Source organism: Toxoplasma gondii, chromosome VIIa (assembly GCF_000006565.2).
Source record: "Toxoplasma gondii ME49 chromosome VIIa, whole genome shotgun sequence".
NCBI lineage: Eukaryota > Apicomplexa > Conoidasida > Eucoccidiorida > Sarcocystidae > Toxoplasma > Toxoplasma gondii.
Genome location: NC_031474.1, coordinates 4027648 through 4045463, shown reverse-complemented (window position 1 = coordinate 4045463; position 17816 = coordinate 4027648). Strand labels below are relative to the sequence as shown.

At 55.9% G+C, this 17816-nt stretch overlaps 3 protein-coding genes across 3 annotated transcripts; 2 read left to right on the top strand and 1 right to left on the bottom strand.

Annotated features, from left to right (window-relative positions):
- The first annotated feature begins 902 nt into the window (after positions 1-902).
- On the top strand, positions 903-2682 carry TGME49_201100 (hypothetical protein). Its single transcript, XM_002367395.2, has one exon. It carries the CDS (start codon positions 1781-1783, stop codon positions 2468-2470), a length of 690 nt encoding a protein of 229 aa, XP_002367436.1. The 5' UTR covers positions 903-1780; the 3' UTR covers positions 2471-2682.
- A 556-nt stretch (positions 2683-3238) lies between these two features.
- TGME49_201110 (hypothetical protein) lies at positions 3239-6142 on the top strand. The gene is made up of 5 exons (XM_018779160.1): positions 3239-3853; positions 4147-4197; positions 4417-4530; positions 4897-5110; positions 5736-6142. The coding sequence occupies exons 1-5, from the start codon at positions 3797-3799 to the stop codon at positions 5762-5764; spliced, it is 465 nt and encodes a 154-aa protein (XP_018637448.1). The 5' UTR covers positions 3239-3796; the 3' UTR covers positions 5765-6142.
- A 1635-nt stretch (positions 6143-7777) lies between these two features.
- TGME49_201120 (ELMO/CED-12 family protein) lies at positions 7778-17270 on the bottom strand. Its single transcript, XM_002367397.2, has 4 exons — positions 13790-17270; positions 12545-13429; positions 11970-12163; positions 7778-11342 (listed from the first exon to the last, which is right to left on the bottom strand). The coding sequence occupies exons 1-4, from the start codon at positions 16125-16127 to the stop codon at positions 7986-7988; spliced, it is 6774 nt and encodes a 2257-aa protein (XP_002367438.2). The 5' UTR covers positions 16128-17270; the 3' UTR covers positions 7778-7985.
- Positions 17271-17816: the final 546 nt, after the last annotated feature.

The window sequence follows — 17816 nt, the reverse complement described above, 5'->3', positions numbered from 1 at the left end:
GCACACAGATTCCACGAATGGCGTACACGCGGCTCCAGTGCGCTGGTGACCAGTGGCAGCCGGTCAGCATCACGGCGCCTGTAGCTCATCATGCATCGCCGCTTGTGACATTGCAGCTAGTGCAGGCAGCCTTCAGCATAGCATGGGATACGGCTGTAGTTCAATCCGGCAGTCGCATCCACACTGGAGCTACGGCTCAAAGTGATAAATCAGCAGTCCACCACCAGCCACGACACGTATGGACCGCGTTTGCCAAATACACATGAAAACATTAGCGCCAAAGCAGAATCTGCGGATGGCTGCCTGCCGCTCAGGAGAAGCTGCTGGCCTTGTGTATCGACCACTCAGTCGGCCCTACCGCGGCAAACATCGACAGTCCAGTTCTCGAACCTAAACTGTCCGCAACATTTGATCTGGGTTCCCTCCTATGGGCACCGAGCAAGGCTCCGCGACTAGCGGTGTCAGTCACGCTTCAGCCGTACAACGGGCTGCTCGTCGAACCACGATCCTGCGCCAAGAGGACTGAACTCTGCGCCGTTTCAAACTTCATTCACAAACTCTCGTTCGCCTCGCGACGTCTCCCATCCCACAAACAAAGACCTCCCAACTCGAACTCATGATAAATCGCGAAGCAGAGCAGGTACGGGAGGCTGCCTCGCTGAGACCTGGAGGCTGTCAGAAGGGTGGTTGATTTCGAGGAAGTGCCACGCTCGGTGTCGTCGCCGATCTCCGACCAGTGTCACATTCATTCAAACGCTCAAGCCACCCCAGACACTATCGCTTCTCCCGTCTCTCGACTACGCGCAATAACTATGGAAGCAACAGCAGCAGACCCGTGTGTGGCAATGGGCAGCTGAACGACGAATGCGTCCTGTCACTTCTCGGACTTGGAGACTGACGATGTAGCAACATCCTTTTGGTCCGATTGTACGTACGCAGTGAGGTCAGTAGATACAAGGAACTCGACACTGAATGAAACTCCAGTAATGAGATAGATACCTCAGCTCATTCGAATCCGCGGCGGTGGCAGTCACTACGGCCTGGCGGTCACGTCTTTTTTTTCCTCGCGCACGCGTCCGAAGACGTGTGTCTGCACCGAGATATACCAACACTGCGCCAGACGCATCACCTGTTTTCTCCCCCCTGTGGCATCGTGTTCCTCGTCGTCTGTTCGAATCATTCCGACTAACACTCCTGCGAACCGAAAGCTCAACTGCGTGTATTCGCTGTCTCGCCACAATGTTCAGTGATGTCTATCTGACCACCTGTCAGCCAGATTCCACACTGGTTGTGAACGCCACCGCCTACGCTGTATCACAGAGATCTGCGTGGAGGTATGGCGTGAGTCAACAGATTCCTTTGGTGGCTATCGCCAGACTGCAGGGTGCAACGCCATCCTCGTTACTGACGCCCATGTCAGGAAACTTGCATTGCCGACGGACTAGCTGCGAAATGTGTCTGGGAGCCCGCGCCACCTCCCGCGCATGCCCCCGCGGCTTCCCGCTCGCGCTTCGCCTGCACACCGGGGCTCCCCTTTTCGCCTCTTCGGCGCTCAAGGAATAGGCCTGCCACCCGATAGACAACAGTCTTTCTCGGAGCTCATGTCGTACATCAGATATGTTTCTTTTGCCTCTTCGCTTCTACGCAGAGGCATGTCCAGTAAAGGGGAAACAGGTAACAAGGCAAACAACAGGACGTACTGACAGCGTAACATTAGCATCCGCATTCGCCGCGTTGAACCCTTAAACACCCTTCTCTCTCTTGTTGTGTGGACGTCAAGATGATGGGACTTCGCAAGTGCATGCTGGCCTTTGGTGTGGCAGCTGCTTTGGCAGCTCCCGCCCTGGCAGCGGACCAAGAGACGACCTTCCTGCAGAAGGATTCCGACAGTGCCGTCACCATCGCGGAGGAGGATCCGAAGGTCGATCCACGCTTCGTCTCACTCTTCGCAGGCTGGTTTGATGTCATGTGCGACCTGATGTACAGGAAGTACATGTACAACTATGGCGCCTATGTTCCACCGCCATCCCAGCCGCCTCACCACCATCATCATCATCATCACCATCACCCGCATTCCTCTGAATCCTACTCCGACAGCTTCTCTGACAGCTCCGAAGAAGGCAACGACCGTCCGCCTCGTCCTCCCCACCACCCCCGCCCTCCCCACCACCCTCACCCTCCGCACCATCCTCACCCGCCCCACCACCCGCACCCTCCTCGTCCGTCCAGCTCCTCCGAAGAACACAGCTTCTCTTCTGAGGACAACCGCCCACACCACCCTCACCCGCCAATGAAGCCTTACCCTCCCATGATGCCCTACCCTCCCATGATGCCCTACCCCCCCATGATGCCCTACCCCCCCATGATGCCCTACCCTCCGATGATGCCCTACCCTCCTTTCTATCCTCCCTCCAAACCCCCGCGTCCCACTCCGAAAGAACACACTGAGTCGAACGTTAGCGTGGCATAGGGAAACTGGTGCACGGTGAACGTGGTCAGGTGTGCTGTTTGCATGATTTCGAGTTCAAGTATACGGTGCCCTGTTGGTATCGTGTAGCTCCTGTTTGTTTCATATTCTGCAACTGTTCGTTTTAGCAGCAAATGATTTGGCGTGTCCATATGAGACAGTTGCTATGTTCGTGATGTAGGATGTTGTCGTGTAAGCAAATTAACCGAAGGACCTTACTTGTACTCTCATGGAAAATGAGAAGACAATCAACAACCGACAGCCCCGTACAAATCATCGTCGGTCCTCGGAATATCAGAGGTATCTCCGACCAACCTTGCTCTGGAGAGGAGTACATGCATTTGCCATACGTTCAAGGTTGTCAAATCAGTGATCCCCAAAATGTGTGAGTCCTGCTCTTAAACAATCCCGTAGGGGACGAACGCCTGTAGTTGCTCTAACTTGGCTGTTTGTCTCTCGTGACGGAGGGAACGCGCAGTGATTGTCTCTGGTCACTGAAGGGGATTTCCCGAGCTGGCAAAACTACAGCTGCTCAGCCGAGCGTGGCTGGCAGTGTAGAGCTACACTGCTGAAAAATGTAACACAGCAGCGCTGCTCCGGCTGTCTAGATTGTTCCTGCGAAAAGAAACCAATGCGTTTCAGCTGCATGCAGCGAAGCGTTGTCCCAGAGGTACGACAGTCGTGGAATCATAGCTGTGGTTGGAAAAAAGCTATCCTCGTGACCGCCAGTCGTTCGCAGCAATATGCTGTCTCAGCCGCTGTAGCCGAGCTGCCCGTATTATCAGGGCTGGCAGGAATGTCGGAACTGTCACGCGAACTAATACGGTTCTAAGAGTGCTGTTGTTCAGCACCTATGCCTGAGCAGCTCGCTGCGACAACGCGAGTAACCGCGGAATTCACCATCCACACCCTAAATTCGGGGCATCCATAACGTGCCACCAAAGCAGCTTGCAAATGTCGCGAGACACCGTCGGCCAACCTAATCAGTTAGTAGGGCATCCGCCACCGCCACATGCAAGTTAGAGAGAAAAACGGACGCACATGACACCAGGGGCGTGGAGAAAGATGTAGGCATCCCACTGGGCTATATGGAGACGCAGAAACGATAAGACCTATCTTTTCTCGCCTGTTAAACATAGCTGTGCTGGCGCTGAGCCCAATCACATACCACTGGAACCCTCAAATCCTCATGCTGCAGACTCTTGTTGCCAAAGACAAACTTGTATCACTGAGCTTATATATTTGCTTGTTCTTGCCCAAAGCATTTTGTGGCACAAACTACGCCTCCGGACTGAGCCTTGCGCTGCTTACGTCTACCTTTGCGCATGCATGCATCGGAGCGGTTATCGACCGAAGCTGCGAACGGCCGTCAATGATATTTCCGAAGTGCGATCCTTCGTGAACGTGCTGTTAAGACTTCCTTAGAACGCACATTTTTCTTGGTTTCTGGATAATCGTTTCTCCTGATTTTTTTTCCCGGGAAGCATTAAATATATTGGCTTGACTCGCTGGACTTCAACGACCCCGGCCTCAATACGGGCAATCGACGCGAAGCGTTTTCTCCATTGCCGTTCTTCTGAGCCTCGTCTCCACCGTTTGCCTGCTTACCTCGTTCTATGTATTCCCTTTAACTTCCCCGTCGTGCTCATCCTTCGCTGTACGGGTTTTGCACATTCGAGCCCCAATGTCATTTCCAGCCCCATCAACCGGATCCCTGGCACCATCCGCTCGTAACAGACAGACCCAGACACTTGCAACAGATTCTGACTGCCGTTACAGCCCCTATGAAGTCTCCACATGCATGATTAAGCTCAAAACATCGCGGCGTGTCTCACGGCTCTGGTCTTTTTAGACTTATTTGCATTTGCACGCGCAGTTCTCGCAGCCAATGTATACCCGGTGACATCTCCAAAGTGGTGGAGCAGCTTGATCCTTTTCTCTGTCTTCAGCACAAATCAGTCGACGGATCGTCAAATACACCCACCCCTTTGGCTGCATCTCTCGCTGCGTTGGTCCGGTACCGGCGTCTCACTGCTTCACTGTCGGACTCACACAACATGGAGGTGCGGCAAAATTACCACGAAATCCATCGCACAGAGAAGCCTATGTTGTTGGCTTCAAAGACATGGCAGCCTTTGTTTGCGTTTATTCGCAACAGTCGAAGCCTGAGCATCAGATGGAACAAGAAGGAGCATACATGCAGTCAATCAGAGGTGACATCGTGGAAGCAGGACGTTTTTTTGCGCCCCTGTCCCTCGACATTAACTTCAACCCTTGGCGCAGCATTTGTAGGCGCAACACTCCATGCTCTACCCGGTGTCAAAATAGTATTCGGCCTGGACATGGATACCACATCTGATGTTTCAAAAATGAGCACTTCCGAGTAACACACGGACTATGTTGTCTGTGCGTCTTTTTGTTCCTGGCAGGGATCCCAAGCTTTGGGAAAGCCCAATCTGCGACGGAAGCTCCCTCTCCTCGCTGTCTCGATGTTCCTCGTAGGAATGGGTTTGGAGACGGCTATGTGTCTGTCGGGCTTCTACTCCGTGTATACTGTGAATGAAGCTAAGCGAAAGGCAGAAGAAGAAGTGAGAGAAGAAGAGTTCTGGCAGCGCGTTCGCGACAGAAGAGCGGCACGACAAGGTAAGGCCGAAGGAGTGATCTTTCTATGCGGTCCCCCTCAGCGTCTCGTGCATGTTCTGCTATTCTGTCTGGGTCGCTTGCGGTCAACGCTGTGCATGCATATCACTGTTCATTTGTAAGCCTTTGTACCAGGTATAGGTGCTCAATCACGTCAGAAAAAGGAACCGTTCTCTTGCTTTTCTCGCTCCTTCAATCGGATTTGCGTGTCCTTCTACCTTTTCACTGCTCTTGTCTCGCTTGTGGGCATCGTTCTGGTTGTCATTTTAGTATCCTTTGTGCAAGAGGAAACCGAAGACAGCACAGTCATTTCCAGCTTTCTACTACCATTCCAGATTAGCACAGAAATATTGACCACCCTTTCGATACCAAGCGATCAGTGAAGCGGGTGTTTGCTTCGGGGGAAAAGCAGAAACCATTTCGAGACTTGCTTTCTGGTTGCGTTGTATTTGCCGTCTCTTGAAGTGCCTCCGGTCGAATGATGTCTCTGCAATCTTGCTCTGTAGAAAGATCTGCGTTTTTCTAGGAGCTAGCACTTGTCGAATTCTTTCTGTAAGGAGAACAAGGATAAAGTCCGCATTTCTGGGATGGTCCAACGGGTTTCGTCTCTCTTTTTTGCTGTCTTCAGCCGCTGTAACCATTTCGTCGGAGGAGTAAAGACGAACTGGAGGAAGCGACGGCTCGTGTTCAACTCGCACGTGCCGGCATATGCATAACTTGAATATATATATATATATATATATATATATATATATGCGTACGCGACTATACTTTTATATGCGCATATGCCAATGAGTTTTTGAATCTGACAGGTTTTTATGTCTTTTTGTTTCCGAGAAGATCTTACACAATATACCTCTGCATTTACTCGTAGTGTTCAGCCGTTTTCTTCATTCCTTTCTACTAAGAATGAACTGTCGACAACCTCCGCCCTCCGTGTTTCTGGACCACACAAACACATCGGCGAGGACCTGTCGCGTGTCGTGTGGTACCTCTTGCGTTTTTCAACGGGATTGGCCGCATAATCCTATTGGAAGATTTCCATGGTCTCGCCGCCCTACAGTAATATCTACGTCCACACACACACACATAAATGAATAACATATACAGATATAGGGAAAGGAATTAACTTGCTGAGACAAGCGACCTTGCACCGCAGGAGTCATGTCCGTTCGCAATCTGATGAAGCGAAATTTGATTGAGATTCAATCAATGTACGATACATGAGAAACTGATTTTACGTCCAGTTACGCAAATTAGTTCCTGTCGCGATAAACACAGAACTTACCACTTCGGTTTCTTAGTGTCAAGGTATGCCATTTATTTGTCGCACTCCCAGGACAGAATGTTTTGGCACGCCGCGTTACTATACGAGCGATACCGGTTCGAAAGAATCCGGATTCGACAAAACTTGCTTTAACGATTTGTTTTAGCCCCTGTAGCCCACACCCCTTGTTCTGATGTCATGGTAACCGACATTCTGTGCCATTCCACGGAGCACTCTTGTACTTTTTTATATCGAGCTCCGGAACTGAGATGAACACAGGGAAGCAGCTGCGAACGCGCTATCTTTACCTGCCGGGTTGCTAGCACCATTTGAATGTAAGTAGAAGATATGCAATACAATTTTTAAACTGCCTATAAAAAGCGAGAAAAAATGTAATTAAGACAAATCGTCTTCGTGCTACATCAGATACTTAGTACCCTCCATGTAACCAAGGTAACGAATGTAAAGGGTACACGTGTGCTTACGTAGACGAAGAAATTGCCCGATGTCTGAGAGCATGTAATGGTTCATCCCCTCATACAAGCACAAGTGCGGCCGTTTGACTCCCGCTTGCTTAATCGGTCAGTGCGCGTCAAACATCGAAATCTATCTTCCCAGAGTGACAACAACAGCTGGTGCCGTCCCCTGTATCACGCCGGATTCATGCTGAATTATCGCTTCATCTGACCATGTTTTATGTGTAGATGTGTATGGAATGACATAAGCATACTGAGTACATCTTTCTGATTGAATTTGCAGTGATAGGTATGGGTTCGAGTCCTGTGTACGGTACCCCTTATCCCAGGCATTATGCGCGTGCATGTGGCCTCTACTCTGAATAGTGGTTGCTAGTCATGGTCTTCTCCCCGTTGGCAGCTTCCGGTACACAGGGCAAGGTAAGACACTAGGATGCCGAAAAATTAACCTGTCTCATCGATGACGCACTTGTGTCGTAGGCCTACGGAAACCACGTCGCACAACACGGAAAAGGAACGTGCTCTCTTCTGAAGCAAGTGTTTCGTTCCTCAATAACTGGATAGAGGGCCTGCCACCCGCTTCTGGACGTAAGAGGCAGACATGGTAGCAATACTCGAAGCAAAGGTCGGGTTTTTCTGTTCCAATTCCGCGTGGTAAACACAGTCCACGAATGGCTAAAGCAGCAGAGCATCCAGAACCAATCGAATACGACTTGACGCTAGATTTAGGTCACGGGTGCAGAAATGCCTGCCTATTCTTGTACTTCTACATTCAGCTTGACAAAAGTATAATTTACTGCTGAATCTCCCGGTGGTCTCTACCTATGCTAAATCAATGGGTGTACACCAGGAGGCAGCTGGCTCGCCTGGCTGATCGCAGTTTGTGTTCGTTTTCCTCTGCGTGGGTGGCGTTTGAAGTGCAGAGGTCGGTGCATTTCAAATTTTGCAAAAAACAAAATAGGTCTGTTCTTCTCGAGAGGAAAACAATACACACGTTTCCGTACAAATCGCCCTTGAAAAGAAAACGTTCCACCACCTCGGTGTCTCGGTCACCGCGAGCTTACACATTCTCGCTGGTCCAGACTCACGAAAGAAAAGAACACGAACCCACAAATTCGTTTCTCGTTTCCCTATTTCAAGACAGCAGATCAAACGGTTCTCGCTTTTCGCCATTTGCCTTGGGTCCCCCGATTCGACCCTTTACAGCGTCTCCGCCTGCGGGGCCTTTCGGTCCAGGCGAGGTGGAGGCGTAAACAGGACCCCCCGGGCCTTTTGCTCGAGGCGGCAGGGGAGACGCACACATGTAAGGAGTTCCGGCCTCCGGGGTGTGTCTCTGGAGATGTAGCCGAGCCTGAGCCGAGGCGAGAGAAGAGGCAGATGAACGAGGACCCGCAATCCCTGTCGGCGGATTGTGCGTGACGAAAGGCACTGGGGGAGCAGCAGCAAAGCTCTGTGACGATAGAGACGCGAAGCGAGAGAGGAGAGACCGGCAATCATCCTGGGGGTCCGCCGACTGCAACGAATGCCCAGGCACGGGGGTGAAGTACGCAGTTGCGGCAGACGCGGAGAAAGACGAAAACTGCGAGTGGGAAGCAATTCCCCGACCTCCTTGCAAGAAGGGCGACACGGTCTGTCGGGCACCCGCCGCGCCTCCAGACAGCGACGCCGACAGCGGCTGCTGGGCTCCGGAAGGTCCTCCCAGGGCGCCATCCGCGTGTGTTGTGTTCTCACTTAGGTTCGCTTTTCGGCCGCTTGCCCTGTCGCTGTCTCCGGTCGGCTTCGGCGGCGTAAACTCGCCTAGCTTGGGTCCAGAATAAAGCGCGCCGCCCCCTCGGGTCCCCATCTGGGCGCTGCAAACCGCGCCTGCGCTCGCCGAACCCCACGGAGCTCCTGGCCCGCTCTCTTTCGACCCACTGGAAGAGGGGTACGCGTAGTACGAAGCGGAGGCCGCGGAAGAGTCGCTTTGAGAAAGTTTCGAAGACAGTCCCGGGGGGGCAGAGATCATGCGGGATAGCGGCGGGGCAGGAAACCCCTGGGGGTGTTGATCGCTGTGCAAGAGGACTCCCTGGGACAACGAGCAGTAACTGACATGGCTCGCGAGTAGGCGTGGATTTTCGATTGTGTGGCCAAGCGGTCCTAGACCGGACGGAGATCCGCCTTCCGTTGCACGCCACGGAGATGAAGTCCGATCCGAGTGAGAAGATGCATATCCTCTTTTGGACTCCCCGGGCTCGTCCACTTCGTCGTCTCCGCTACTGAGTGATTCTCGATCGTCCACGCTATTTCCGGAGGCTACGGAGCTGTTTTTCTCTTCTTCGTTGGTGTCTTCTGTGTCGCGGCGCCGCGAAGACAGAGAACGATTCCGGGACGACCTCGAGGTGCTTAAGTGGCGATACAGGCGCCAGCTCTTGCTTTTCGTAGCAGGTTCCCTCTCTCTGCTCGACCCGTCTCTCTTTGGCGCGAAGGCGAAACCCGCCTGGCCCCTGGCTCTGCCGCCTCTCTGTCTCCCAACTCTGTTCCACCCCCTTTCTCTCCCGTCCCCATCAGAAGACAGCGATGATGGGGACGAGCCGCTTTGCTCTCTGTGCGCGGCAGGCGTCCCCTCGTCGCGAGCCGACTCATAAGGTGTCTGTCTTCCGCTGTCCTTCGCTGCTTCTCCTCGCCCTCCCTTGCTCGCTCTCTTCGGTGACCCCTCAGGCTTCTTCACGACGGAAGAGAGCAGCCTCCGGAAATGCGGAGACGCCGAGGACGGCTTCGTAGGCAGCCGCTGCTCCGCTGTCGGCCCGGCGTTCGGGTACGACAACTTGGGGATCTTGAAGCGGTTCGATGGTTTTCCCAGTGTCTTCGACCTTTCTTTGTCTCCCCGCCTCGGCAAGCAAGTGCGTACTTGCTTCACGCTTCGGTTTCGCCAGAAAAACGAGGAGGCTCCGCGCGCCGCTCGATTGTCCTGCTCTCTCTCCTCTTCTCGGTCTTTCTCTTCTCGGTCTTTCTCTTCTCGGTCTTGCCGATTCGAGAGGCGTTGCCGCAGTTTTGTGTACCTCGGAGACCCGCCCACAGAACTCGCTGCCGGAGACAAAACGAGGTGAGCAGGGGACCAGATCCAGCCGCGGCAGCAAGGACAGTCTCCCAGGTGGGGCCCTGCCTGGACGTCACTTGTCCTTTCCCGCTCCAGCGCCCCTTTCTCCTCCTCTTCTGTCTCTTCTTCGCTGTCTTCCTCTGCGCTCGCGTCGCCTTCGCTTCCCTTCGCCTCCTCGCGTTGACAGCGGCGATACGTGAGCCTGCCGCCGACGCTAAAGCCGCCCCGAAAGCACCGACTGGAGGCCGAAGAGAGCAGACGCGAGGTCGCGCCCGCCTCTTTCGACTGCGGACTGCTTCTTAGTTTCTTCAGCATGGTGTACTTCGGAGACAGACTCGAGGTCTTTGGGCTTCCTGACGGAAGGTTCTTCGCTCCGCCTTTTGGTTCACTCTCTTGTGGGGTCCTCGCGTCTCCCACGATCCGCGCACAAGCCGACCGCAGAGAGTAGCTGTTTGACGCCGCTGCTGGGCGCTTCCGGTCAGAGATCTCCCACCCATCTTTGCTCCGTAAATGACAACGCTCTTGGCTGTTGCCCCGCTTCGCCTGCGCCTTGTCACCTCTTCCCCTTTCTTGTCGGCTCTCACCTCGAAGACTCATGCCCTTCTCCGAGCGGCCGCCGCACCCCGAGGGCCCAAAAGACCCTGTCTCACGCGAACTGGAGAATAACGCTCTGTCAGCCTTCTCGTCTCCGTCTCTTTGCACCTTCGTCGCTCTGACGCGCCTGTATCCTCCTCCAGCCCCAGGACCAGCTTCGTCGCTGTCTTGCTCGCTCTCCTTTTCTGTCTCTTCTTCGGCGCCCCCGACACGACCCCGGTTCTCCTTCCGCATTGCCCCTACAGATCTGACGGGTCCTGATCCTTCTCGGTCCGCCTGCGTCTTTGCCTCTTTCTCGCGCGCCGCGTCCTCGTTCTGTCTCTCCGGCTGCTTGCCGCTCTGCCGGTAGGCTGTTAGGGCAGCCGTGTAGCACCACGCGTCCTCTCGTGTTTCGTCGGAGCTGCAGACGCCGCGAGGCGAGACGAGAGCGCATGCGGGGAGCGAAGAGGGCAAGACGCACATGTTCTTGAATGCGCCTGCAACGAAGGGGAACTCCATGATGGAGCTCGGCTTCTTGAGAAACCAGAACTCGTGGAAACGCGTGAAGATGTGTACGAACAAGTAGTAGAACGTCAACTCGACCGCCTCGGGAGTGTGCGTCGTGAAGAAGAAGAAGATCACCTGGGCGCGACGCTGAAATAGCCACTCGCACAGCCAGGACGTGACATTGATGCAGGTGATGGCGAACGAATACCAGTACGTCGAGTGCCGCGAAGCCTCGAGCATGCTCCGTGCGTGCGACGGAAACCGCGAGGCCAGAAAGACCAGCGCGTCGAGGCCCAGCTCGCCGCAGCCGCGAAAGTCAGTCGCCGGGTCTTCGCCCTGAAGTGGCCAAAAAACGGAGACGCGTTCGCAGGCCATTTGTACGAAAGCCATATCGTCTGAGGATGTGATTTTATTGAAGTGCACGAACGAGCTACGATTTGTATGTTCTTAGTGCCAGTTGTGAACGGAGGATGCGACAACTTCTCTGTACTCATCTGTAGTCGAAGTTCGCAAGTCATTCTTCCTAAACCCAAAACAGTTCCAAAAAAACAAAGGACTACCATACAGCAGCTGCAGACCGGTCCCGCTGCACTTCCCTCGCATGTCTGCTGCGTTGAAAAGAATACACACTAATCCACGTAACTGGTCATGCAAATCTAAAGAAACAGAGAAGGATCGCCCGGGAGGCGGACCAGGAGAGTAAGAGAGAGATGAACGGATTCTTAAAACAGTAACACCGCGAAACAGCAGTCACCTGGAGAAAGGACTACGAATAGAACCAAGAAGAACTGAGTACACAACCGCGCACGCGTATATATATATATATATATATATATGCAAATATAGATGCATATATATATATATATATATGTAAATATTTATATGTATATATATAAAGGGTATATTATATGCATGACATGTGAAAAGAGTAACCGTCGGTAGCACCTCTCGTTGTGCCTTTACCTGGAAGCCGAGCTCCTTCCACTCTTTACAGATGCGGCCAGGCAGTCGATGGTTGGGCATCAAGAGACCCCAGAGACGAGAAAATTTTTCATGGTTTCTCACGTCGGCGCTGTCCACCGGCTTCTGCTGGAGACTGCCTAAATGCTGGATCGCCAGCGTGACGCCTCGGAGCGCCGCCAGGTTACGGAGGAAGCCTGAGAGACAGGATGGAAAAAGCACCAACTAGCCGTGAGACGAACAGGAGCACGCGCGCCGCACAGGCGAGCAGTCACAGGAGACCCGGCCACCAGAAGCCATCACAAGAGATCGGCGTCTCCACAAAAAGGAAAAAGTGGAAACATCTGGTCAGACTAGCCCGGCGAACAAGTGCGTTGTCGAGAGCGAGAGAAGGGGAAGCAAGGCGCTCACACCGACGCCGTGGAGACACCATTATGCACGGGTCCCGAGAAAAGGGGAAGCGAACCGAGTGTCGCCGCTGGTCGAGGACCGGCAAACGTCTTCCAACGTTCTACAGAGAGCAGACGAGAAAGCGTGAATATGTCCCGGGCTTGGTCGACGACCCATACTGCTCTTACCTATCCGGAAGACACCTGTATTCCTGACGAGTTTTTTCCTCTGGACCTCCTCGACGCACTCCTCGAGAACGGCTCGTTCTTCGTTATCTCGACCCCACACCCTCTCTGTCTGCTGTGTTTCTCTCATCTGATCTTCCTCTGCGAGAACAGCGCGAGTCTGCTCTTCTTCCTCGAGTCTGCGCTTGTCTCTCGAGCACGACCGCCGTCTCCGTCTCCTAGTCTCCCACGAGCTCTGGCTGGTCCAGAAGCTCCTATGGTCTGCAGTCCCCGACTTCTTCACCCGCAAAGAAGTCGCTTTCCGTCTCTCCTTCTCGCCGTCCTTACTCCACCCGGCAGGCGTCTCCTCACTTTTGATGTCTCCTCCACGACTCCCCATCGAGTTGCGGCCCCCCGGCGGCGCGTCTCTGTCGCCTTCGCCCTCGTGTCGCTTCCTCGGTCCCCCGTCGCGACCCCCGCTGGTTTCCAGACCTTGCGTCGAGACGCCAGGCGTCAGGCCCCGCGTCCCCCCAAAGGCGACAGGCGCACCCGTCTCCTCAGACGCGCTCTCCCAGTCGGGAATGCGCCTCGCTTCCTTTGAGAGGGTACCGCTTGCCCGTGGAGACCCCCGGGGTCCACTGCCCCGAGAAGGGTACGACGACTCGCTGGACCGGCGCAGAGAGTCAAGAGAGACGCACGACGCAGATGCCGACTGCTCCCAGAAACTGGCGGAGTGGCGATCTTGAACGACCGAGGGACGCGTGAGAAAAATGAGTCGCTGCTTATCTTCCACGGAGAGCGCCTTGCTCTGCATTACCACGCGCTCAACCTCCTGCGGTGAATACTCGCCGCACAGCCGCTCCAGCTCCCCGCGCCCGTAGAACCGGTGCTGCAGCCACTTGCACACGCCTGTAAAGAAACAGATACGCGATGGCAGGCGTTGCCAGTTGAAAGCCCACAACCTCATGCAGTCGAGTTCACGGAACTCTCCCGCGATGTACAGTGGTAAGACACCGAGACCTTCCTGTATAAACGCCCGTTTCTGGTCTTCTGTGTTTGAAATGAAACGTCACGTCATAACAACATGGCCACATTTGTAGAACGGTCGGTTCTGCACATTCATTCGCACTTCACGTCCCACTCTCGCTTGTTTTTCCTGCCGCCCCCGTACATCCCTTCTCCCTCTTCCGTCTCATTTCCTCCCGCGCGTCGTCCTGCGGCCCTTTCTGTCTCCGCCTCTGATCTTGCCTTCTCCCTCGACTCTCTTACCGCTGAAGCGCGACCTCTGAACGGTCAGGAGGGTGTCGCTCGAGTCCTCCACGAGGCTGGCTTCTCCTTGGCCTTCGACGGCGGCAGCTGCGATCGCTGCGGCGTGGGTTTCTCTCTCTCGCCGACTGGTCCTCTGCCCTCTCTGGAGACTCTCTGCCTTCTCTCTGTCTTCTCGCTCTTTAAGCAACCGGCTGCCTCGCGCGCTCCATCTGAAGGCGTCTGCCTCGGCCTCGTCCACCTCCAGGTCCCGCCTCCCTCCAGCTCTTCGCGTCGAGCGTAGGCGCCGCCCTTTGTCTTCCGAGGCAAACGGGGGTGGCTCCCGTCGGCTTCCAGGCCTACCTGAGTTTTCTCGATCGCTGTTGCTTTCTTGGTCGTCCCCCCAGGTCGTTCTGGCCTCTCTTTCGAGAGGAGACCGCGAAGAGACCGATTCCTCGGACGGGTCGCGCACGGTCGCTGTGTACCGACTCGACTGATAAGATGTCCTACGGGAGGCGACCCTGGGCACACGGACGCCCTGGTCGCGGCCCCCGTCTTGAGTCTGCGTGCGACCTGTCAACGCCGATGTCCGCGGGGCTTCGCCCACGGCTCCGGCTGACGACACGCGAGTCGGACGCCCCGGGATCGCGCCCCAGAGGGTCGAGGTCGTGGGCGCGTTCCGCCTGAAGGAGTCGCGGCCGATTCCAGTCTTTGGCGGCTGCGATGAGGACAAGAGAATGCTACGGGCAGTGTCGCTGGGGCGAGGCGACGCCATCGGTGAGCTGCCACGCCCAAAGTTAAGCAGGCGCGACGTCGGGGACGCCTTTGAGTCGCGGCGTGCGCCCAGGCTCCCCGAGCCGCGCCCGCGGAGCCTGGCACTCGAAGCCTCTGCGTCCAGAGACGCCACACCCCGCGTCCCAGAGGCGAGGCCTGCAGACGCGCGGGGCGCACTCGGCGGCAACGGAGCGGCGGGTCTGGGTGAGGCGCGGCGAGAGCCGCCCCTGCCGAAGTGTTTGCTCGAGGTCGGCGCCATTAACGGACGCGAAGAGGCCGCCGGGGCTGAGGACCGAGACATGCGAGACGGCGGACTGGTCCCCGTCGTCGGATCGACTGTGTGCAGGAGTCGCCGCCGCAGCGAGGTGGAGGCGGAGGAGGAGTGGGAGGAAGGGAAGTCGCGGAGCTGCCGGCGGCGAGAAGAGAGAGACGGCATCGCGTACGCATGCGCCTCAGACGGAGATCGCGGCCGGTAGCTGTCCGTTTTGCGTGAAGCGCGTGGCGCAGAACGGAGCCGCGAAACCCAGTCAGAAAACGCGCGCGAGCTGCATTCTTCGCCGGGGAACAGAGGGGCCTCCTCGCCCACAGAGCACGCTCTTTCAGGGAGACACCTGGGCTCCCTCGGCGACGCAGGCGAAACCGCGTGGTGCGCTTGTGGGGCGTCTCTGTCGTCGGCCCTCTCGGCGCCTCGCCCTGCGGCGAAGGACCCGCGCCGGTCGCCCTCAGTGGCGCGTCGCTCCGGCGAACAAAGCGGGGTCCCGACGACGTTTTCTCCGTGGTTTGGTTTGAAAGGCAGGAGCGCGGGAGGCGGGAACGAGGCTGACAAGAAGGACGAACTCGACGCTGGAGACAGAAAACAACTTGGAGTCGACAAGAACGAACGCTCCCAGTCGACACCCGCCTCACACACGCCACATCTGGAACACGGAGACGCGTCCCTCGGCGACCAACAGAACGAGGAAGAGAGAGAAGAGGAGTCAGCAGCGGCGGTCTCCGGAGCGGGATTGGACGTCAGGTGAGGAGGAGTCCGAGGAAGAGCTGACAGGAGGAACCTGTTCAATGTGGTGCCAGTTCTTTTGTCGTCGCGGATGCAGACAGGGTGGAGAGAGGACTCCGAGGTCCGGCGACGAGGAGCGCGCTCTCCCTCGCTGTTTCCACGAGGAGACAAGAGAGGGTCTCCCCTCGAGGGTGGAGAGGAAGTCGAGGCAGAATCAGAGTTGTCAGGCGCGACAGATGGGGAGCGGGGTGCAGGCCCTAACGAAGAAGCGAGCAAGACATCTGGCGTTCGCGTAGGGATCCCGTCTGCTGTCTTGGAACATCGAAAAACGAGAGAACATGAGCGAGAAGCCCTGCAGCCAGCGCGCTCACCGCGGCGACTCGGTGGAGAGAGGCGACAGCGACCGGCTTCGAGTTCCCTCGAGAAGAGACGGCCAGAAGAAAGAGAAGAGGCGAGGCACGACTCAGACGCCGCACAGACAAACGCGCCGCGTGAGGCTGGTCCGTCAGGGTCACCTGCTGCCGCGTCGGGGCGGCGACGACGTGAAGGCGACGGCGAGGGTGCCATCTTCCAGCGAGTGTCCGGGCGCATGCAGACCTGCGCTCTCGGCCTCTCGCTAGCAGGGAGTCGCTGCCTACCTCTTGGTGCGAGGCGACAGCGGCCGCGCTGAGACAGGCGGAAGACTTGGAAGGCGGCGGCAGCGACCACGAGGCATCCAGAGAGCCTCCATGCTTCCTCCCGCTTCGCTCTCGAGAACGGCGCGCCCTCGTGTTCCAGCCAGACAAAAGGGAAGACAAGCGCGGAACGAAAGGAGAAAGGGAGCGTTGGGTATCTAGGAGGCTAGACCCCAACTGGGCGACGGCCGCACTCCAAAGACCTAGGCGCGAAAAAGTGAGAAATCAGGCAAGGTCCGGGAAAACCGCCACTATTAGACGGGGAGAGGCGCGCTCACAAAAAACACTTTATCGCTGTCCTCAACCTGAGCTGTGGTCCCATGCTGACGCAGCGGCAAACAAACTCGCAAAAGCAAAGCAAAAAGGCGACTCATTGCCTCGGCGAGAAGCGAGGAGAGTGTCTGTGACAAAAAAAATAATCTGAAGAGCCGCGGCACAAAACACACTCTAGGGCCGAGCCCGTGTGTTGGCTATCAGAGTCACATTTAGCAAACCTATTCGGAGCGCGACATACAAAGAACTGCTGCCGTACGCATACAACATGCACAGTGGATACGCTAATCCAGTTCTTTGATCGGCCGCGAAGGGGAGCGACGGAAATGTAGTTCTGTACAGTTGACGCCGGCCATGTGGGCAGGATTCGCGTGAAGGCACCGAGGAGACAAGGAATCCGAAACAAACCGACAGTTTCGACAGCCGGCAGGGAGCGACCGTAGCAAGGTCCGTAGTTTTCCCAGAGGTGGAACCGCCCGAACGGGCCACAAAAAGGCAGGCGGTTCCGTCTGCAAGGAACCGAAGAGGAAAAAAGTGGAAAGTCTGAGAAAACGAGGAAGTCTAACACGCAGCGTCTCGGTGAATGTGCGCACTCTGGGGGGACAGAGCGGCGCTAGGTGAGAGATGTGGTGTTTGTCGCGAAGGAATTTCCTCAGCGACAAAAGCGGGGCCTCACAACTTTTGTTCCAGATGGAGCATCGTGTCGTAAAGGCCGTCTTTTCGTTGGGTGTCGTCCGCTGTCTCTCGAAAGAAAGCCGCCCGAGAAAAACGCAGTAGCGGTAACCGGTCACCCGTTTTACACGGGGGGATTATGGCCCCAACGCGGAAGTCGGTCGGGGCACTTGCGTGGATGCTCCCCTTTTTCTGCTCGTTCAGAACCGCGCGCAGGGAGTCATAAAAGAAATGGCAGTGTGCTCAGCACGGTGCAGCGGTCGTTTAAGTCGCAGAGGCAAAGAAAAAGTGCAAAACGCATCTAAGCGGCCTCGACACAGATGGTCGGTTTCGTTCCCGCGAAAACGCTGCGAGAACAACGCGATCGGAGTTGCGCGGCACACTGCTGGCCGTTGCTCACCGGTGAGGTGGACAGAAAAACAGAGGACGTCGAGTGCCACTTCGGTGAAGCGAGTGCCTCTCTGTGGCTTGGCTTTTCCCGGTAAGATGTTTGTTTTGCCGGACGTTGATGGTCCCACCGTGCTCGCCGTTTACGCACAACTGACTCACCAAGGAACTGTCTTCCTCACGAAACTCGCCAAAAGACACGAGTCTCTGGTCGTTTTGTCGCATTCGACTGGGAAAGAAAGCGAGCAACGCCGGCTTCTTCCACGAAATGGAA